We start from the raw sequence: 23,564 nt of genomic DNA, 5'->3' as shown, positions 1-23,564 counted from the left end.
GTCATACTCAGTGAAGGGACAATTATATTGTTATCATTTGCTCCATCAATGTAAACCATTTCTTGTTCTCTCTTGCAGGTGATCTGAAATTTAACTGTTCAAGATGAAGTTGTTATTGGCGATCACATTGTTTATTTTCATTTCCTTGTGGGTTGAAGAGGCCTATTCTAAGGAAAAGTCTTCAAAGAAAGGAAAGGGGAAAAAGAAGCAGTATCTGTGCCCATCGTATGTGCTTCATGTCTTATATTCTTATATGCAGAAATGTTACATTTTTATAAAAGTGAAGTGATTCATTAAAATAAATATCAGCAAAACTTTTAATATCAGGATATGTATCCATTTGTATCATGGAAAATAGGACCAAGAGAGCTTTAGATTGTGATGAATTTTCAGTGTTAATGGTAATGCTCATGTCTTGAATTTATGTAATTTTCAGAGATTTATTTATTTATTTTAAAGGCATAATGAACTGAGAGGAGTCAGAGAGAGCTCTTTTATCAACTGATTTACTCCCCACAGCCCTTAGCAACCAGAAAGGTCAGGACCAAGCCAGGAGCCAGGAACTCCATCACAGTCTCCCACGCTGAGGGCAGGAGACCAAATGCCTCCCAGGCATATTGACAGGAAGATGGATTGGAAGCAGAGTAGCTGGGACTCCAACCAGAGACTCTGATGTGCGGATGTCCCAAGTGGCAGTTTAACCCATTGCGTCCACCTTTATGAAATTTTTGTACATCCTTTACAGAAGAAAAAAGTTACACTTCTTTTTTCACATTGAAGGTATAATTTTTTTTTTAAGATTTATTTATTTGAAAGACATAGAGAGATCCAGGGAGGGGCAGAGAGGTCGGTCTTCCATCTGTTGGTTCACTCCCCAAATGACCACAAAGGCCAGAGCTGGGCCGTTCCAAAGCCAGGAGCCAGGAGCCTACCCCAGTTTCCCGTGTGGGTACAGGGGCCCAAGCAGTTGGGCAGTGTAGTGTTCTGCTGTCTTCTCAGGGCACCAGCAGGAAGCAGCCCAGAATGGAACTTGTGCCCATATGGGATGCTGGCACTGAAGACTGTGGCTTCACTCGCTAAGATGCAACATCGGCCCCGTTAAGGTGTAATTTTTACTAGATACTTAGAGTCCAGGTTTTGAACAAATACCAGTTCATACATTGATTTACCAGAATACCTCCAAATGAATATGCATTAAAAATCAGATTGCTAAATTACAATCTTAAGGTCTGTTGGTTTGTAAGAATTATTGATGCATGGTAGAAGAAAATTCACATGGTAAATCAATTTTCTATTTCAGTATTTGTAAAGGGCTTATGTTAGGATCTCTCAAAAATAATGTGATTAAATTAAAAACAAAATCTAAAGTCAAACACAAACTTAAAAAAAGTTTTGTGGTTTGGACTCTGTTAAAAGAAACATGGGTATTCCTAGAAAGTAAAAACAACTGATATTATAATACAGCAATAGAATTGTGTATATATAACAAATAACCTTCCCAAAGTATAGTGCGATTTTAGGAAATAATGGAAAATATGCAGTATCTAGAATTAAAACTGATTTTTTATTGCAGGTCATTTTAAAATTATGATTTCTTAAATATCATATTTATATAGATAACATTCTGTCCATCATCATCATCATCATCATCATTATTTAAAGGTAGGTTATTACAGTTTTATAGAAGTTGTATAGTTGTTTTATAGGAGATATTAAGGTACATATTGGGATAGATAGTTTGCAATGAGTATTTGGATGACTGTGAGACTACAGATTTGGAGACAGTCCTATGAGCCTCATGAACTGTAGTGTGAAATAGAGTTCCATACTAAAGAAGAGCTCCTGGATTTACCCTGTAATAACCTTGCTTATTCTGATGTTGCACACTCATGTCAGGCCCAAGTTTCTGGGTGTCTACCATGATGGCCTTGGCTTACATTCGTGTGTCCCACCTTGGCCATCTGCTCAGTTAGGGATCAACTACATGCAGTAGGGACATGTTTAGGAATAACCACAATATGCCATGGTCCCTACTCTTCACTGTTACAGTTTTTATATTATAATTAGGTAATATTGTGATTTATTTAAACTTTTTGTTGGTAGAGTTGATGAGGGAATGTAGCAAACAGGAATGCAGGATTCCCATTTTTTTTAAAGATTTATTTTATTTATTTGAAAGAGTTACAGAGAGAGGTAGAGACAGAGAGAGAGGTCTTCCATCCTCTGGCTCACTCCCCAGATGGCCGCAATGGCCAGAGATGTGCCGATCCAAAGCCAGGAGCCAGGAGCCTCCTCCAGGTCTCCCATGTGGGTGCAGGGGCCCAAAGACTTTTGTCATCTTCTACTGCTATCCCAAGCCATAGCAGAGAGTTGGGTTGGAAGAAGAGTAGCTGGGACTCGAACCAGCAGCCATATGGGATGCCGGTGCTTCAGGCCAGGGCATTAACCCACTGTGCCACAGCGCAGGCCCCAGGATTCCCATTTTACTATTAAAACAGTTTCCTCCATAGACTGAGAACTAGAACCAGAGAAACAAGTTTTTAAAGTATAGGAGAAATAAAGGATCTGGTTCCTTTGTGTTTTTGGCCCTATTTTTTTTTTTTTTTTAAGATTTATTTGATATGTGGAGTTACAGAGAGAGGAAGAGAAAGAACAAGAGAACGAGCCAGAGAGAGATATGTTCCATCCTCTGGTTCACTTCCCCAAGTGGCTGTAATGGCCAGGGCTGGGCCAGCACGAAGCCGGGAGCCAGGAGCTTCATCTGGGTCCCTCACATGGGTGCAGGGGCCCAGGTACTTTGGTCATCTTCCACTGCTTTCCCAGGTGTCTTAGCAAGGAGATCAGTCTGAAGTGGAGTAGCTGGGACTTGAACTGCTGCTCATATGGATGCCAGCATGGCAGAAGGCAGCTTAACCTGATGTGCCCTAATGCTGTGTCCCCTCGACCTTAATTTAAAAAAATATATATATTTATTTATTTATTTGGAAGACAAAGTGACAGAAAGAGCAGGAGAAACAGAAGAGAGATCTTCCATCTGCTGGTTCACTCCCCCAAATGACTACAATGGCCAGGGCTGGGCCAAGCTGAAGCCAGGAGCCAGGAACTCCATGTTGGTGTCCCACATGGGTGGCAGGGGCCCATGTACTAGGGCCATTGTCCACTGCCTTCCAAGGTGCATTAGTAGGAAGTTGGATTGGAAACAGGCACCAGGACTCAAACTGGCATACTAATAGGGAATGTTGGTGTTTCAAACAGCAGCTTAACCTGCGTGCCACAGTGCTGGCCCATTAGGATATAATTCTGATGTTGAGCTTCTGTCAGGCCCTAAATTTTTTTTGGCATCTTAACTCTTTTAAATGCTACTTTGTTTTGAGATGCTAGAAAATCATGAATTGATGCTATTATTCCTTCTGTTTAAAAAAATTTTGATGCAGGCATACACATACACACACAGAGAGAGGGAGAGAGAGAGCGCACTCCCATTCACTGGTTCATTCCCTAAATATCTGCAAGGCCTGGGGCTGGCCAGGCCAAAATGAAGATCCATAAACTCAATCCAGGTCTCCTAAGAGGGTGGCAGGAAGAACACTGGTGCTTGAACAATCACGAGTTTTTACTCCCCTTCCTTGTCCCCCTCCCCCCAAGAATCTGCAGAGGAAGCTGAAGTCAGGAGCTGGCTGTGAACCTTGGAATCTGGTATTCCAAAATGGAAACCAGCTTCTTAACTCTTGGGCTGCACACCCACCCTAGATAGATTGATAGATCAATCGATTGATAGATATGTAAGTTATACAGCAATAGTAAGTTGATAAAATACCGGATCAATTTACTTCCAACAACTGTAGAAATTTAGTATGTACTTAAAGTAATAGATGAGCTTTATATTTGTAAAAAACATTTTAGATAAGTCCTTAGACATGCTTGCCTTTTTACAGCTTGGATTTAATATTGACCTTAACGTATTGGTCTTTCTTCTGATTTTCTATTCTGCCTGAGTTATTTTGTCCAAATCCATGGCTTTAACTAATGTTTATTCATTGTCGACTCCTAAGTCAAAATTTCCAGCTGATTTCTCTAAAGGATCTGGTTCCTTTGTGTTTTTGGCCCTATACTTGCATATATATATATATATATATATATACATACACATACATACATACATACATACATACTTGCATCAAGCATTTCAACCTGACTGTCCCATCCTGATGAAATGTCAACTCAGAACCCCTCACCATCACTCCTAACACGGGGCGCCCTTCCTCAGCAGTTGACACCACTTTCTTTCCCTTCCACATTAAAGCCCTAAGGATTCCTCTAGACTGTCTCTTTCTACCTTAGCTTCTCAAATTTGGAAATCGCAAGAATTGCTGATTCAGTGTTAGCCATCTCTAGCTATTGCCTTCGTTTCATTCCCATGTGGACATTGCTTTAATTACTGCTTCCCACTGCCTTTGGTTGACTCATTAAAAACAAAGTCTTCCTGTTTCTTACCTTTCTCCATCACTGACCTAGAGTATATTTTCCAAATCTTCAGTTTAATTAGGTTGTTCCAATACTGAGAACCCTTTATGGGTCGCCATAGCCTTCTGGATAATGTTCAGATTTCTTGGTTCTACAGAGAAGCTTCTTAATCAAAGACCTGTGACCTCTCTAGCAATATCTTCCCTATCCTTGGACCCTCCCCCATCCCAGTGCACCAGTTGGTCAAGTCTCCTACACACCAGCCTTTTCACGTCTCCATGTCTTTCCCTTTACCTGAAGTAATAAGCTTTCCTTCTTGCTGAGTTAGCTCTTGCTTCAGTAGTCTTACCTAAATTCCTGATTACAATGGCCATTTATTCACTATTAATTTCCAAGTCTCTAGGAATATCTAAGATCTCTCTAGGGATCACCATCTCCCTATATCCAGCAGCTTATGCTGATTGTCCCATTATGTTCCTAAACTCTAACCATATCACCTTTGGGAAACATTGCCTTATCTCGATCCTCTGGTTTAGATAACCACACTCTCTGATTACTACTCACATTTGTCATACTGTGTGGTAACCATCAGCTTGGTCTGCTTTCACTGCTAGACTGTAAGCTCCTGGAGAGCAGTGTCTTTTTTGACTTAATCACCGGAGGACAACATCGTGCCCAACATAAAATATACATATAATAAAAATGGGTTCAAAGAACAAGTGAAAACCAAACAATTTTGGCTGTCTCTTATTAAAATCATAATATCTGAGTTTGGCAAAGTTACTTTAAGATAACTTATAGGGTCCTTATCGACAGTGTTTAGAAATATGATCACTATATAAAGAAAATTTGGTGAGTTAATAGTTGGGGAATTAGTGAAATACCTTTGTCCTAGATTATATTTCCTGTTGAAATTTTGGCCTAAGGATATTCAGTGGCTACAATAAAACTATGCAGAGGGATCACTCATACAAATATGAGATATTAGGATATGTAGTGAACTTGTGAAACAGGATCTAATATGAACTTAAATGGCTAAAGTGATTGACCTGTCACCATTGAAGTATGAGTTACATTTTGGTCCAGAAATCACTTCTACAAGTACAGAGTGGGGGGAAGCATTTCTTGGCAGATCTCATTTGGAAAAAATTATGACATAATATATACTCATGATACAGTGAATGTACATACATATATATATATATACACACACACACACACACACACATACATATGTATGGTTTTAAAATGGTGTTTGTTTTTCCTAAATCTGCATTAATTATATTACTTAGGAATATTTAGGGCAAAGTTTACAAAGCTTTCTGTACATTGATGGTAAATATTTTCAAGTCAGAAGTATAAGAATTTTAGACATAATTAAAATCACGTCATATTAGGATGAGTTGAATGAGCTGAAGTAGTAATTAAAGTTTCTCTGCAAATTAAATGTGATGTAAATGGGAGGGTAGACTTTGTTACTTGACACCAGTAGTTGAAACTGGGACTAAGGACTAGAAACTCCTGGGGGAGGGGATATTTTTGGCTCCTATTAGGGAGAACTTTGGAACAGAGTTCTGGCCAGATATAATTGACTGGAAAGGGAGGTACTGAAGTTCATTGTTCTCGAGGCACTCAAGCAAGTGGGATAATTACTCAGCAGGCAAATTTTAGAGGAAAGTTTAAGCGTTCAATAGATTGGCCATTAGACAAGATGGTGATATTTAAGGCCGTTTCTAAAGTGTGAGGTTTTTGTGGTTCTGTGATTCCCACATAATGTGTTTGATTACAGCCTTGTGATTATCCAGTAGCAGAATGATGTAGAGAATCATGATTTACAGTTTTTCTCTTGATCCATTTTTAAAAATGGATCAGCATTCATTTTTGGTGCACTGACTTAAAAAGATCCACTGTATAAAATATATGTACCTGGGTTGTATGGTGATAATAATGATGTAAATGCCTTCAGTGGCATATTTCTTCTTCAGATTTCATGAACAATAAGTGTTTTTGACTATCTCAAGCTCAGACTTTTTTTTTCTCTTTTTTATGGCCTAAGCCAACAGGAAGGAATCTGTTGGGCTACTGTAGTTCTCAAGAAATAATGATCACAGGATGACAAATTTTTAATTAATGCTTGCATAATTTATAAGATGAGGGCATAGATATATGAATTTGTATTTGTATGCACATTGTATGCAACTCAAATATACCAAAATACCTTTTCAGAATTTTGATTTAACAGTAATAAAAACAAAATGGGAATCTGTCAAAGCCCAACAACATTATTTAACGTTTCTATTTTGATCAAAACAGATATAAAACTTTTAACTGTGAACGTTCCAGGCTGTATAACCCCCTAAGCACATCTTAGCGTTTTTGCCATCACTGAGCTAGGGGAAACTGCTACCTTTTGGTGAGGTCTACTTAAATTTCAAACATCTGAGAGCTCACAGTAAGTGCAACTAGTATGTTTAGAAGCTGCATTTGAAATCTCTCTGGTCATGCATTTTTTGGCTCATCTTAGGTATGGGAAGTTTAATACTGAGTCTTTAAGTGATGAAAGCTGCCATTGCTTATTACAGAATGTGATCGTGTTAGCGTATCTTTACCCTATCTTCTAACTTACCCTTCCTCTATACTGTTAACCTTCTAGCTTTAAATTAATGACATAAATAACCTTTATTCTGGTTCTGTGTGTATTGGGAAAAATGTAGCTTCTTTCTGTTAGTTTGTTCACAAACTAAAAAATTTGCATGTAAAGGAAAATGTACTTGCTGTGTATCATGAGAATTTTTTCAGCCCCTTCAGAGAGATAATGTATCCTCCCATGATAGCATTTGTGTACGCCAATTCTATACGTAGTAAGAAGGGTAGGATTACTTTGAATAATCATGGCCATCGTACATTATGTATTAGTAATCTTCCTATTCTGATGCTTCTATCTACTGTTCATTAGCAGAATAGAATGATTTTAGTTTACTTCCAGTTTCTTGCTTCCTAAAGTGATGTGCAACACAAATGTGTAGGCCAAAGGATGAGAGTATGACTCAAAAAAGATATGGATAACATATATCAAATGAATTGAAAATAGCCTACATTGGCATTGCTATTACTGTTTTTCTGCATTGAATTTTTTTCTGATTTTGTTTATGTCTTTTCTTACTACCTATTGAACAATTCCACTTTAATGGCATGCTATTATTTTTCAATCAATTAAGTTAGTGATATTCCCTCTGCAAATAATTTCATAGTGTTTGAAATCGGCATCCTCATTATTCCAGTTACTCAGGCATGAAAACCTAAATAGAACCTGTTTTTCTTTCCCTTAAAATGATCTCCTGTATCATCATGTTCAAATTATTCACTGAATTTCTTTTTACCATCATTTTCAGAATATCTATTGTGATATTTTTCTAATGATTAACTTCAGTAGATTATTTTCCTATGATCATTATTATCTGCCTTAACTTAATGTTTCCATTTTCATTTCTGTTCTTACATGCAACCATCCAATATCTAGGAGTGGGTGTTTGGCACAGAGGGTAAGATCCTAGTTGGAATGCCCTTATCCCAAATGGGAGTGCTGAGTTTTTGTTCCTTCTCCTCTCCTGATTCTTGTTTCCTGCAAATACACATCCTAGGAGGCAGTAGGTGATGACTCAAGTAGCTGGATCACTTCTACCCATGAGGGAAACTCAAGTTTAGTTCTTGGCTCCTGGCTTTCAGTTGGCCCAGCCTTGTCTATTGCAGGTATTTGAGGGAGTGAACCAATGTGTAGGAAGTCTTTGTGCATCTGTCTGTATTTCTCTCTGAGCCCCTGATTTTCAAGGACTCCCCAAGTTTTATTCCAAACTATTTGAAAACTACTCTTATTTTAGAAAGACTGATTGGCCCTGTGCATACTTTTCTGTTCTTTATGCCTCCACATTTTTATGTTTGGAATGATAGCTACAGGGGTAATCTATCCACATTTATTAGTTCTTCAGGTTTTATCTTGCTTTATCTTACCTTGCCTTACAAGATATTCTAAATAATTATAAATATTTTAATTGAGAATACATGTAATGTGAATTAATAACATTCTGTGGCTGTTTACTATTTGTATATTTTATACATAGTAGAAATGCAATGTACAGGAAGAGAAAAAAGATGTTAATCTCATGGAGGGTATGTCACCTGGAGCATTGTGTTAAATTCTGGTGTGATAGTTTATAAACTTAGGCTTAGAATTACATGGGAAATGGTTCAGAGAATCATGGTTGATATCTGCTTTATTGGGAAAGTCTGCCATGTGTTGTTTGAATCATTGCACCATGAATGGTTTTCTTTGAAGAACAGAAGAGTAATCACATGCTATTTTAGCTGTTGTCATGTAAGATGAACTAACTTCTTTTGTATAAGCCAAGTTGTGAAACCAAGACCAAAGAGAGGGATACCGAAGAAGACTAGTTCAAATTCAAGGTTGTAGACCTGTCCAAAGAGAAAATGGAGTTCTTTGTGAGGCTTTTTGTTATCAGGGTGATTAAACATATCTTGGGCAGGGATTCAATCCAATTCGAGCATCCCTGAAAAATCAAGAGTACTTTGAAGTTTTTCCTCCTGAGATCTCATGAGCCTGTGATTAGAGATAGTGTTAAACTTAATGATCTACCAGAATCCTTCTTGTTCTTGCTGTATGTTTTGGCACTCAGGTAGATTTAATGATCTTTTATTTTCTAGTTAAATACTTTATAGTGTTAAATTTCTAACTAAATTATAAATACTTGAGATGAGATGGTCAGATATAGTTTTATATCCTACCTACTTTAAAATGTTTTGCATAAGACCCCCATTTATGCTTGTCAAGTCAAATGGAATTAAATGAATAACTGGTTATGTAAAAAATTAAACATTAATCTTTTGATGGGACACTGGCTCACTGGGACCATGTTTAAGGATAACAAATGTCTCTAAATGTGTATTGTTTAGAATTCAGTTTGTATGTCTACTAAGTCATGATGGAAAGGGATTGCGATACAGCAGGACATGTCAATCAGCACTGTTCTTGATTGGCAGTATGACATTCAACAAGTTGCTTAATCGTTGTGGATCTCTCTTGTGTAGTGCAAAGTTTGATCTTAAAAGTCTCCTGCTTTCACTGATTCATTGATTCTTTCATTCAATCATCTATTTATCCATTAGGCAACTATATCTTGTATGATACAATGAAGTTTTACTTATGATTATTTTGGTCTGTATATTCAGGACTAACTTTTTTGTTTGTATTTTTGGTTGTTTATTTTGTAGCAGTCAGATGTAGCCAGTAGAAAAAAGATACCCAAAATTTCGTTTCCTTTTTAAAAAGTTTATTCATTTATTTCTGTGAAAGGCAGAGTTACAGAGAAAGAAGGAGAAATAGATCTTCCACTTGCTGGTTTGCTCCCCAATGGCTGCCATGGTCAGGGCTGGGTCAGGCTGAATCAAGGAGCCAGGAACTCCATTCAGATCTTCCAGGTGGGTGGCAGGGGCCATACACTGGGCTGTATCCCCCTGCCTTCCCACGTGCATTAACAGAGAGCTGGATTGGAAGTGAAACCGCTGGGCCTTGACCCAGTGCTTATATGGGATGCTTGAGTCACAGGCAATTGCTTAACCCACTGTGTCACAATGTTGACCCCAAAACTCTGTTTCCTGCAGTTATTTACAAAGGGACTTCATTTCAGAGATGACTTATCAAAATGTAGATATTCATCTGTACTTCAAAGAAGAATAATGTTTTGGAAGGTGAATATTCTGCATTTTAGAACATTTTCACAAATTATGGGTTTTCACTTATAGAAGTATATTTTCTTTTAATAGTAAATCATTTCTGTAATACACAAAGAATAGATTATATTTGGAAAAGTACCTCTTACTCTCCTTGTGCTGCTACCTGAAATTGGCACGTCATTGCTCTGCTAGGGGGGCTTTGACCTCTTCATAAATAATTTCCTTTACGATAGATATTTTATGGCAATTTATACTTAAAATTCTTGAAGAAAATTATTCAAATTTATGCACATGCAAATAGTTCCTCTGAAAAATGTAAATATGACATTGTATTTATAAAGCTATGATTGGAAATCACACTTAATTAAATCAGTAGAATATGTTGGATAACTTAAATATGTGACCTTTATTACTCCTCATGTAAGAAAACAATAGTGTGAATTGATGATTATTCAGGGAAGTTTCTAACTCAATTTCCTGAGGATAATCTAATAGAAAAGACTGAGTTTTTAATTAGTGGATGTGTGATGTCCTTTCTATTCGTGTTTAACTCACTGACCCCACGGGCATGGCTGAGAAGATAATCCGAAGGTCTTATTGCAGCTTTAATATCATCTATAAATTCTAACTTCATTTGCCTGCTTCATCTATAATATTTTTGGTTTAGTTCTATAAATGCAGATGGTGTCAGTTATGAAGAGTCTTTATTGATTTATTTTCTGTGTTCTAGTTGTGGCTGTGTTTTCACAATGGTTCCAAAATCCATTTCCTTACATGTTAACAGTTGTGTTATTCTCTCTTCTTACCATCTCAGTCTTTCAGTCTTAGCATAAAGTTTTGACTTGTACTGTAAAGAATAGTGGCCACTGATAGGACTCCCCTAACGTGTCTCTATTTTCACTAACCTCCCTCTTTCCTTTTCTCTCTTGCTCCTATCTTAGATAAAAAGGAGCTTTCATTTTTTTTTTTATTTTTAAAGATTTATTTATTTACTTGAAGAGTTACAGAGAGAGAGAGGGAGAGAGAGAAAGAGCAACATCTTCCATCCACTGGTGCACTCCCCAGATGGCCACAACAGCCTGAGCTGGGCTAATCTGAAGCCAGGAGCCAGGGGTCTCCCACCTGGGTGTAGGAGCCCAAGCATTTGGTTTGTCTTCTACTGCTTTCCCAGACACATTAGCAGGGAGCTGGTTCAGAAGTGGAGCAACCTGAATTCAAACCAGTGCCCATATGGGATGCCATAGCTGCAGGTGATGGCTTTACCCATTTGACCACAGCGCTGGCCCAGGAACTCCCTTTGTTGAGGTCCTGGATCCCATCCCCTCCATTCTTTTCCATGACCCATCTCTTCCCTGCTTGCCTCTGCTCTCCCATGTTTCAATTTTCTTTTGCTCTTTGGCTGGTTTTACTAAGCATTTACAAACATACTGAAGGATTATATATATTTATGTATACATATGTATTTACATATATATAATATTCCTATTTTGTTGACTTGTTTTACATACTCTGTTAATTACTACATTTATTTAATTGAAAGACAGAGTTACAGAGAAAGAGAAAGAGAGTGAGAGTGAGCTTTCATCTACTGGATCATTCCCCAAATGGCCTCAGTAGCTGGGCCTGGGCCACCCCGAAGTCAGGAGCCAGGAATTTCATCTGGGTTTTCCACATGGAAGACAGTGTCCCAAGCATCTGGGCCATCTTCTGCTGCTTTCCCAGGCACATTAGCAAGGAGCTGCATTGGAGTGAGCAGCCGGGACATGGCTGGTGCCCATCTGGGATGCTGACACTGCAGGTGGTAGATTAACCCACTGTACTACAATGCCAGGCCAAGTTGCTACATGTCTTGAACTAAAAGCCTACAATCACCCATGCTTTCCAAACTCTATTTCACTGTTTCTTCCTTTTCCTTCACTTGCGTTTTCTTAAATGACAAAAGTCATACATCATTGTTGTAACAGATTTAATTTTTCTCCTATTATTGACTCTTGTCACTGTTGTCATTTTTGGTAAAGGGTATTTATTGATTCCTTTTAAACAAATCTAGTGACATTCTTTTAAATCCTTCTTTATTTTCCATTTTTTTTTTCTTTTTTGACAGGCAGAGTTAGACAGTGAGAGAAAGAGAGACAGAGAGAAAGGTCTTCCTTCTGTTGGTTCACTCCCCTAATGGCCACCACGGCTGGCGCTTGCCAATCTGAAGCCAGGAGCTGGGTGCTTCCTCCTGGTCTCCCATGCGGGTGCAGGGACCGAAGCACTTGGGCCATCCTCTACTGCCCTCCCGGGCCACAGCATAGAGCTGGACTGGAAGAGGAGCAACCGGGACTAGTACCTGGCGCCACAACCGGGACTAGAACCCGGGGTGCTGGTGCTGCAGGCGGAGGATTAGCTTAGTGAGCCACGGTGCTGGCCTATTTTCTGTTTTCTACAACCTTAAACTGTCCCATATTTTCCCCACCCTATTTGTGGGCTTCAGCACTTTACTCACTCCTGGCTTTTTCTACCTCTCTGACTAAAGCTCTGTAGCGATTTTCATTGGCTATGCCTCTTTCTTTTGTTCCAAAATATTAAGTTGTATGAGATGGTCACTTTTGGTTCTTTTAGCTTCTTACTCAACCATTTTTCCTTGAGTAATTTCTACTCGTTTCTGTGGTTACCTCTATACCTATACTTGTATCTATTTATCTTTATCGCCAGGCCTAATTACCCTTGTGATTTCTAGGTAATTGTTTTCAATTTCCAACTGCACCTCAGTGTTAACTATCTAATGTGTTAACCTGGCTCTTTCATTTGTGTCCTCTGGCTCTCTACAAAACCCTTCATAAGCAATATCAGAAACAACTTCAGTTCTTTCCTGCCTTTTTCCTTTTATCATGTCATACTCATTCATTCTTTTGGTTCTTGCTTGAAAGTGACTCTTGCATCTCACTTTTCATCCTCTTTCAACAGTTGAGGTCTTTGTCAGACCCTAATCATGTCATCTCAAATCTGTCACTGGGATTACTTGTTAGACTCTACAACTCTGTGTTGTCCTCCCACTTTGTGCTGTTCTGCAGCGTTGGATCTCAAATAGTTGGTATCAGGGACTCTTTACAATCTGAAACGTTCTTAAGGACATAAAGAGCTTAATTTTATATGGGATATATTAGTTGGCATTGCTTATTACAATTTGAAACATATTTTAAAAATATTCATCTATTCAGTCACCTAAAATACTTTACCCTTTTGTTTTTCTTTTTTAATTTTATTTTTAAAAATTTTTTATACAAGTTTCATGTATTTCCTAGGTACACATTTAGGAACACAGTGATACTTCCCTCCTTTACCTCCCTTCCACCCAATCTACAACCCTTCTTCCTTCTCCCTCTCACATTCCCACTTTTAATTCTTACAAAGATTTATTTTCAGTTTACTTAATGATTGTATAGTTAACCTTACACTGAGTAAGAGTTCAACAAATAGTATGAAGAAAAAAAGCCCCACAAAACGAAATGGGTACTGTACCCATTTGATGTTAGCATTAATAACTTATTTTTATGAAAATTAACTTCTTTAAAAATTTAACAAGAAGGGGGCATTGGTTTACGTTGTTGTGTATAATTTTAATGACTGCTTTAATGGAAGACAGCAGGATTCTCATATCTGTTCTTGCATTTAGTTCATCATGATATATTGTTTTGATTGAAGTATGTGAACAAAGTATGACCTCATGCAGACACATAATTGGAAAAGGGAAGGGTATTTTAATAGGCTTTTTATAATTGGGAATAGTCTTTAATGTCATGCCAAAACTTTACAAGTACTCGTTCCTAAAAAAGATAATTGCAATGTGAAATCTAAAATCATATCATGAACATTTTATTGTATTTAAATCCACTGATCTGTCTCACACTTTGAATGGGTCTTTTGCTCAAAAACATAATTGTAAAACATCATGCATTTTTTTTTTTTTTTGTGGAAAGTATTGGTTTGCTGTGTTTGTAGGTCTTCTAACTGTTGACACATTTCATCAGACAGCATCATCTTCACTTCCTATCTCATTGGAAAGTCTGTAAGGATTGAGAAACTGTGGCCAATATCGCCCTTTCTAAAAGTCCAGTTGTTGTTTGGAAGTGCACATTTTATCATTGGCAAAAAATCTTCTCCATTGATTTTCTCTAAGTCACATACTGTTTTCATCCACTTTTGGAAAAATGTTTCCTAAATATCCAAGTCTGAATTACCATATTTTTTTTATTGAATTCCGTTACAGGGCTCTTCTATGACAATTATTTAATTCAGAGAGCTCAAACAATCACTCAAGTGATTTTTTAAACAATTTTAATTCTGTGGCATGTAGCAGAAGTGCTATATAGATACTCCTCATTTTATCACACAGAATATTAAAAATGGTGTTAATTTTCAAAATTTCATAAGATTAATAGTTTTTACTAATTTAGGAACATTGCTTAGGAATTAGGAATTCTGTCTGTTTTTAAAAAAAGAAGATTTTTATTTATTTATTTGAGAAACAGAGAAAGGGAGAACAGGGAGAGAGGTCTTCCATCCGCCGGTTCACTCCCCTGATGGCTGCAACGGCTGGAGCTGAGCTGAAGTCAGAATCCAGGAGCTTCTTCCAGGTCTCCCAGGTGGGTGGAGGGTGCCAAGTGCTTGGGCCATCTTTACTGCTTTCCGAGGCCATAGCAGAGAGCTAGATTGGAAGAGGAGCAGCCGGGACTTGAACCTGTGCCCATGTGGGATGCCGGCACTGCAGGTAGAACCTTAGCACACTACACTGCAGCAGTGGCCCCAGGAATTCTGTATTTCATTTTTCTTTTTTATTGCTCGTGTGTGGTGATGGAGAATACAATGACTATTAGTATATTTAAGTATCATATTCTTGATTTATACAAATACAGCAATAGTTTTAGCCACCATTACTTTTGAACCATCATAGCAAACGTCAACATGGAAAAAGTAAATGTTAATTATCATTATTGTTATGAAAATATTGAATTCTATGAATGCCCTGACAGTGTCTTGGGTACCTTCCAGATCTGAGAACCACACTTTGAGAACTATTATAGTGTCAAGTTACTTGTGATCTACAGTGGCTCTCCAATCGTTTACTTCGCTGCTTGGGGCCAGTTCTGCTTCCAGCTCTGCACTGTACCTCCAGCATGTCTCCTCTTACGCTGCAGTTCTCAATGTCCTTGGACAGCCAGTTCCCTTGTGAGCCTGTCCTGTTGTTTCTGTACTATACATTTTTCCTCGAATCTGTGCTGTCCTTTTCCTCCTAAGCTGTTTTACACCTGTTATCATCTAGTTCCAGTTAAGATCTCCTATTAGATGAATTACCTTCTGTTGAATCTATACAGATTTGAAAAGCAATTGAAATAAAATTAATTATGATAAATGCAAAATAAAATCAATGCAGCGGAGGAAGTACTGGATTAAAACGCATGAGAATTGAATTCCAGTTCATTCAGTTACTGATTCAGTTCCCCTTGGGTCCGTGCCTTAATCTGTACCATAAAGATGTTAACAATATGATTTGATGAAATTCTCAGGGTAATTTGTGGAAAAGCTTACACTGGAATTTACATAATGGAGACAGTATTGTCTTGAATCATAATACTTTGGTTTTGTTTGAGTGTGTATATATATATATATGTGTGTGTATATATATATATATATCACATAATACATTGTGGCCTTGAATAAGAATCATTTTGCCTCTCCAGACCTCAATTTTCCTATCTGTAAAATGGAGATAATAATCTATACCTATTTCACATAGCTTCTTTGAGCATATAATTTGGAATTATATGTGCAAGTAATTTCTAAACTATAAATGCTCCACAAAGTTGGATTACTTTTGTGGTATTAGGGATTTTTAAAAAAGAATGCAAAGGAATTTGTCATATTCAGTATTACTTTGGGTGTCATTCTATCATTATGGAGGATAATTTTTAAAGATAGAAAATGTAGTCATGGGGAGAATATATGTGTTACCTTATCACACATCGCTCTCTGGATAAATGTAATGTGAGGGCTGCCATGCCTTCTTGAAGAGTGAGTAGGCTCCAGATGTTTGACAATGGAGACATCATTGGGCTCTGACAGTGAATCTGTTTAGCACATAACATAATTCACCCTTTTATAGATGAAGACCTTATGATGTGGGAATGTTAATGTAGCCTTCAGAAGGTTGTAAAATTGGTCAGTAGTAGCCAGGTGGACATTTTAGGCTAACTCTTTGAACATGCTTACACATCAGTCAATCCCGGTTTATCTGGGAGTTTAGAAAACTGAAGTCATGGAGCTGGCACCGCGGCTCACTAGGCTAATCCTCTGCCTAGCGGCGCCGGCACACCAGGTTCTAGTCCCGGTCGGGGCGCTGGATTCTGTCCCTGTTGCCCCTCTTCCAGGCCAGCTCTCTGCTGTGGCCCGGGAGTGCAGTGGAGGATGGCCCAGGTGCTTGGGCCCTGCACCCCATGGGAGACCAGGAAAAGCACCTGGCTCCTGGCTCCTGCCATCGGATCAGCGCGGTGTGCCGGCCGCAGCGGCCATTGGAGGGTGAACCAACGGCAAAGGAAGACCTTTCTCTCTGTCTCTCTCTCTCACTGTCCACTCTGCCTGTAAAAAAAAAAAAAAAAAAGAAAGAAAACTGAAGTCATGGAAGATAAAATAGCTTTCCCAAGAGTAACCCCTACCTAGGGGCCAATCTGCAGTTGCACTGAGGCCTCTGATGACCAGTTTTTCCCAAGATTTTTCACTGTCCCTCTTGCCACTATGTTTATATTTATTTTTATTACCTTCACCATTAGAAATACATTTTTCATCTTAATTGCCTTTATATCCTTTTATCATTTTCAAGCAACATATTAGGTTTACTTACAGTCATCTATTGAAATTTAAAGTCCATTAAGCTTCTCTCTAAATAGCAGGAGGCTGCGTCTGAGCCCATATCTCAGTCTTCTTCCTCAAGGATGTATTTTCCACCACATAAGAACTACTCAACAGTTCAATTAATAGGATTTGGATGTTAGTAACCATTGGGAGTTTTGTAAATAAGAAATCATTTTGGGCTGTTATCAACAAAAAGTATATGACTTACTCTTCATATTGTACTGTGTACATAGATAAGGTCTACAAAGGCATTTCTGAAAAGGAATGAAGTAGGAAGTGTATCGTTCCCTTTGCTGTAATTTCTAGGGATAAAAAGCAATAGACAATCTTTCAGAGTTAGAAAAGAGAGTAATCATAAACCACCATGACAAATTTAGAAGCATGCCTTCACTCTCATTTATTGCACAGAGACTTTATTTTTAACAATGCAATGGTTTTTTACCTTTAAATTGTATTTTTGATTATTTCAAATAATGCAAAAAGTACACATAAGACTTCAATGAGATGATAGATTTAACACATTTTAACATTTTTCCATATTCTCTTTGTATATATTATTATTTTCCTTGTAAATGGGTAGATATATTAATGTTACATAATATAGCCCTCATGGTAAAGACCATCAAGTGAAGAAAGAAGGCTAGAGTGTTTTGAAAGGAGTATAATTCAGTGAAGACAACATTTATAAATATCAGTATACCAAACAATATGGTATTAAAATAAACATCTTTTAGTTGCTTTATGTAAGCTCTGGTTTTTGTGCATGCTTACTCTTTATGTATGTGTTACACATAATTAACACTAAGGTAATTTTGTGTATTTGTTTGTAAACATTTTTAAAGTATAATATACGTACACTAAAGTATACTAATTGTAAGTATGTAATTAAATGAACATTTATGTGTATCGGAATTTATATCTAGAAATAGAACATGCCTAAAACCTTGCAAGTCACTTCTGTCCTCTTCTAATTATTCACTGTCATGTTCAATTAAATGTGCCTATTTTTAAGTTACATATAAAGGGAAATATATCTTTTTTATAATGGATTTATTTATTTGAAATGCAGAGTTACTGGCAGGCCCCAGGAAGAGACAGTGAGATAGAGATCCTCCATCCTCTGGTTCACCCTCCTCCCTCACCAAAGGCCCAACCCATTGGACCATCTTTTGTTGCTTTCCCAGGCGCATTAGCAGTGAGCTGGGTTGGAAGCGGAGCAGCCAGGACATGAGCCAGCATCTATATGGGATGCCAACATTGCAGAGGCGGCTCAACCCACTATGCCACAATGCTGGCGCCCAGTATATATTCTTCTTTTAACTGCTTCCATAAATTATTAAGAAAAGGGCTGACAACCTAATAGGAAATGACCAAAATCCAACTACTTGAGCCCTCACGGCTGCCTTCAGGGTCTGCATTGCAGGGAACTGGAGTCAGGAGCTGGAGCTGAGAAAGGAATCTGGGCACTCCAATGTGTGTTGTGGAAATCTCAATTGCTAGGCTAAACAGACACTCTCCCAGCCATTTTATTTTTTGTCATGTTCTCTGCAGAAATGTGTACACATGTATACCAGAAGACATGTACAAGAGTGTTCACAGAGGCATTGTTTATAATTCCAAAAAATATAGTTAATTTTGGAAATTATTATGTGCTGTTTTGATTAAGAGGGTTTAAAATTTTTTAGACATAGTAATATCTATACCACATGTGCTGGGAAACTAGTACTTTGGAAGTATTAATGCATACTTAATTGGCTGAACCATGAATAATATTGATTGTGACAAATATACTAATAGGGGATATTAATAATAGAGGAAGCTGAGTGTGGTTTATAGATTGTGACAAATGTATCCTGCTAATATAAGATGTTAACAGTGACTGTGTGTGGAGTCTCTGGAAACTGTTTTTGCTACAAATTAAAAACTAATTGAAAAAATTAAAAAAAATTAAATTGATATTTCAAGCTACAGTAAAAATATCTACCAAAAGAATAACTCCTTCATTTCTGGAACTACTGTGCATCTTTGGCTTATCAGAATTAATTTGGTATAGACATTTCTAGGTTATCTGTGGATTCTATAGATAACTTTAAATAAAAGACACAATCACTAGTATTTTGAATGAATCTATAATGTTATATATTTTACAATGTATAAACAAATTCTTGACTTAGAGCAAAAAAAAAAGTGTCTTTTTCTGATCCTTATGCACTGTTTATCTACATGGTCCTGGGCCTTGTCCTAGGTGCTGCACATGTTGCTGTGAAGAAAACAAAATCACTGTGCTTTGGAAGTTAATACTAGTAGGCAGCAGAAAAGAAATACCTAAACAGGATTTATAATGTTATTTAAATGTTATTTATGTACATACAATGTTACATTGTTATTTGTAATGTTATAATGTCATGAGTAAGTGCTACATGGAAAAATAGAACAGGCTTAGGCAATCAAGTTGCAGGCGGTGGCTACCTTATGCACAGTGGTAATGAATGCCTTTCTGATCAGGGAGGATGCCAGTACAGAGTTAAATGAAGACGAGAGCTGTGGAGATTTCTAGAGGAGCAGTGTTTTAACTAGAGAGACACCAGATGCAGAAGTCCTGGGGCCTGCCTTTATGTTTTTGAACAACAGTGTGGAGAGAGAGAAGGAGTGAGTAGAAGGAGATAAGTGCAGAAAGGTAGTAATGGCTAAATCATACGTGGCTTTGAGGGTCAATGCAATGATGATTCCCATGTTTTGGGCCTGAGCAGTAGAAATATGAAGTTTTTATTTACTGAAGTAGATGTCTGTTGAAGACTGTATTGCAAGGTGATAAGAGATTAGGGGAATCTGAACTTTTTAAAAAATTTTTATTTATTTGAAAGACAGGTTGACATGTGCAGTGGTGTAAATAGGGGGTGGGGAGAGAGAGAATGAATATCAATCTTCCTTCTATAGGTTCACTTCTCAAACACCTCTAACAGCCAGAATTGGGCCAGGCAGAAGCCAGAACTAGGATGAATTTAAAATGAATTTAAAGATTTTTTTCATTAAAGAAATTGACTTATCTAGAAAAGTAAAGATGTTTGAGAAGTGATTGGAAACAAAGTGAAAGAAAAGGCAAAGAGAGGAGAATAAGGAGGAGCAGCCAGCAAAGTAAGATTGAATAACAACCATGATGTCTTTTATGTGGAAATCATTTGAAGTTGAGAAATCTTTGTAAGAAGGTGGTAGGGATCTTTGTGCTGGTTAGATCAAGAGAGATGGAGGTTGGGACTCAGCCTGAAGTTTGATGACATTGCTGACCTTGACAAGGCTTGTTTCTGTAGATGGCAGTTACAAAAGCACTGCTACACGGAATTCAAAAGATATTGGAAAGAAGAATTGGAGGAGGCTGTAAATATTAAAATTTGAGGAATTTTAAAATGGGAGACATAAAAATGGGCTGCAGTTGGATTGGATGTAGGATCATTGGAAAGGTTTTTAACAGATGGGAGATAATAAAACATATTTGTAAGATGATGAAAAGGTTTTAGTAAGTAGAGAGGGGAAATTTATTATGCAAGAAAGAGGTGAAGTTGCTGGAGTGATTCCCCAATGGCAGATACTCTTAGACAAATGGAAAATATGACAGTGGGGAGCATTTTTGTCTGTTTTTTTTTTTTTCCAACTGATCTATGAGGTTCATAATAATAAGGGGAAATTATGTTAGTAATTGTTTGCCTTAAAGGCAATATTAAAAGTTGGGAAATGAGAGATTTCATTTGGTATCATTGTGTCAGCACGTTCTAACCTTGCTGTTTAATTAGTACTCAAATTCGAAGCAAAATTTTCTTCAAAGAGTTATAGGGGTTGAAATCTTCTGACTATCAACTGTATTCTCTTATCTCCATTACGTAAGCATACATGTTCTGTAAAGTCTTTTGATTTGCATTTCCCTGGTGATTCATGGTATTTAGCATTTTTTCATGTACCTGTTAATCATTTGTATCTCTCACTTTGAGAAATGTCTTTTTAGATCTATTGCCTGTTTTTTTTTTATTTTTTTTTTTACTTTTATTTAATGAATATAAATTTCCAAAGTACAGCTTATGGATTACAATGCCCCCCCCATAACTTCCCTCCCCGCTGTAGCCCTCCCCTTTCCTGCTCCCTCTCCCCTTCCATTCACATCAAGATTCATTTTCAATTCTCTTTATATACAGAAGATTAGTTTAGCATATAGTAAGTAAAGATTTCAACAGCTTGCACTCACATAGAAACACAAAGTGAAAAATATTGTTTGGGTACTAGTTATAGCATTAAATCACAATGTACAGCACATTAAGGACAGAGATCCTACATGAGGAATAAGTGCGCAGTGACTCCTGTTGTTGACTTAACAAATTGACACTCTTGTTTATGGCATCAGTAATCACCCTAGGCTCTTGTCATGAGCTGCCAAGGCTAAGGAAGCCTTTTGAGTTCACCGACTCTGATCATATTTAGACAAGGTCATAGTCAAAGTGGAAGTTCTCTCCTTCCTTCAGAGAAAGGTACCTCCTTCTTTGATGACCCATTCTTTCCACTGGGATCTCACTTGTGGAGATCTTTCATTTAGGTTTTTTTTTTCCCCCAGAGTGTCTTGGCTTTCCATGCCTGAAATACTCTCATGGGCTTTTCAGCCGGATCCGCATGCCTTAAGGGCTGATTCTGAGGCCAGAGTGCTGTTTAGGACATCTGCCATTCTATGAGTCTGCTGAGTATCTCACTTCCCATGTTGGATCGTTCTCTCCCTTTTTTATTCTATCAGTTAGTATTTGCAGACACTAGTCTTGTTTATGTGATCCCTTTGGCTCTTAGTCCTATCATTATGATCAATTGCGAATTGAAATTGATCACTTGGACTAGTGAGATGGCATTGGTACATGCCACCTTGATGGGATTGAATTGGAATCCCCTGGTTTTGCTATTTAGTTGTTTGAGTTCCATATATATATATATATATATGTGTGTGTGTGTGTGTGTGTGTGTGTATATACATATAAAATTCTGGATATTATTCCCTTGTGAAATGTATAGCTTGCAAGTATTTTCTTCTGTTCTGTGGGTACTCTTCACTGTTTTGATTTTCTTTCAGCTAAACAAAAGCTATTTAGGTTGATGAAATCCCATTATCTATTTTCACTTTTATTTCCTATACTTTGGGAGTTTGATTAGGAAAGTCCTTTTCCATTCCAATGTCCTGAAGTGTTTTTCCTATATTTTCTTTTAATAGTTTCAAAGTTTCAGGTCTCATATTTATGTTTAATCCTTCCTGAGTTGATTTTTGTAAATTGTGAGACGTATAGGTCTGGTTTCATTTTCTCCATCTTGATATCCCATTTTCACAACACTTTCTATTAAAAATACTGTCCTTTCTCCAATGCATGTTTTTAGCACTTTAGTCAAAGATCAGTTGATTGCAGGTTTATGAGTTTTCTTCTAGGATTCCTGTACTCTAGCATGGCCTATGGTCTATGGATGTGGTTTTATGCCAGTGCCATGCTATTTTAATCACTCTAGCTTTGTAGTAAATGTTAAAGTCAGACTGTAATACTTCCTGCTTTTTTTTTTTTTTTTTTTTTTTTTTGACAGGCAGAGTGGACAGTGAGAGAGAGAGACAGAGAGAAAGGTCTTCCTTTGCCGTTGGTTCACCCTCCAATGGCCGCCGCGGCCGGTGCGCTGAGGCTGGCACACCGCGCTGATCCGATGGCAGGAGCCAGGTACTCATCCTGGTCTCCCATGGGGTGCAGGGCCCAAGCACTTGGGCCATCCTCCACTGCACTCCCTGGCCACAGCAGAGAGCTGGCCTGGAAGAGGGGCAACCGGGACAGAATCCGGTGCCCCGACCGGGACTAGAACCCCGTGTGTTGGCGCCGCAAGGCGGAGGATTAGCCTAGTGAGCCGCGTCGCCGGCCTCTGCTTTGTTGTTTTGCTTAAGATCATTTTGGCTATTCAGGGTTTCATGGTTCCATATAGATTTTAGTAGTTTTTTCTGTATCTGTGAAAAATGTTATTGTAATTTTGATTGGGATTGCATTGAATCTGTAAATCACTTTGGGTAGCATGCATATGTTAACATTATTGATAATTCCAATATATGAAGACAAGACATCTTTCCATTTCTTTGTGTATTTTTCAATTTCTTTTAGCAATGATTTGTGGTTTTTATTATAGAGATTTTCACCTCTATGCTTAAATTTATTTCCAGGGACATTATGTTATTTTTTATAGCTACTGGAACTGAGACTGCTCTTGATATCTTTTACAGATCATTCATTACTCATATATCACAATAATACTGATTTTTTACATTGATGTTTAATCCTGCATATTACTGAATTTACTAGTTCTAATTACTTTTCTGTGGAGTCCTTGAGGTTTTCTATTTATATGAACATGTCATCTGCAAACAGTGACCACCTGCTTTTCAGTTTGAATGCTATTTTTTCTTTTTA

General features: G+C 37.6%; 1 protein-coding gene across 6 annotated transcripts in view; it reads left to right on the top strand.

Annotated features, from left to right (window-relative positions):
* The window catches only part of GLRB (glycine receptor beta), a 137,312-nt gene that overhangs the window by 2,694 nt on the left and 111,054 nt on the right, over positions 1-23,564 (top strand). For 3 of the 6 annotated variants that reach the window (XM_089302279.1, XM_089302280.1, XM_051819910.3), the window contains exon 2: positions 79-225. In XM_089302279.1, coding sequence (XP_089158405.1) covers positions 104-225 — 122 coding nt within the window. In that variant the 5' untranslated portion in view covers positions 79-103. Of the gene's footprint in view, positions 1-78; positions 226-519; positions 781-999; positions 1,104-1,573; positions 1,663-23,564 lie in introns of those variants that run through there. The other 3 variants (XM_089302281.1, XM_051819912.3, XM_070047177.2) reach the window with 3 other exon arrangements.

The sequence above is a fragment of the Oryctolagus cuniculus genome, chromosome 8 (assembly GCF_051225735.1).
Source record: "Oryctolagus cuniculus isolate XC-2025 breed Fujian yellow rabbit chromosome 8, ASM5122573v1, whole genome shotgun sequence".
NCBI classification, from domain to species: Eukaryota; Metazoa; Chordata; class Mammalia; order Lagomorpha; family Leporidae; genus Oryctolagus; species Oryctolagus cuniculus.
This window is presented reverse-complemented; position numbering and strand designations above follow the sequence as displayed.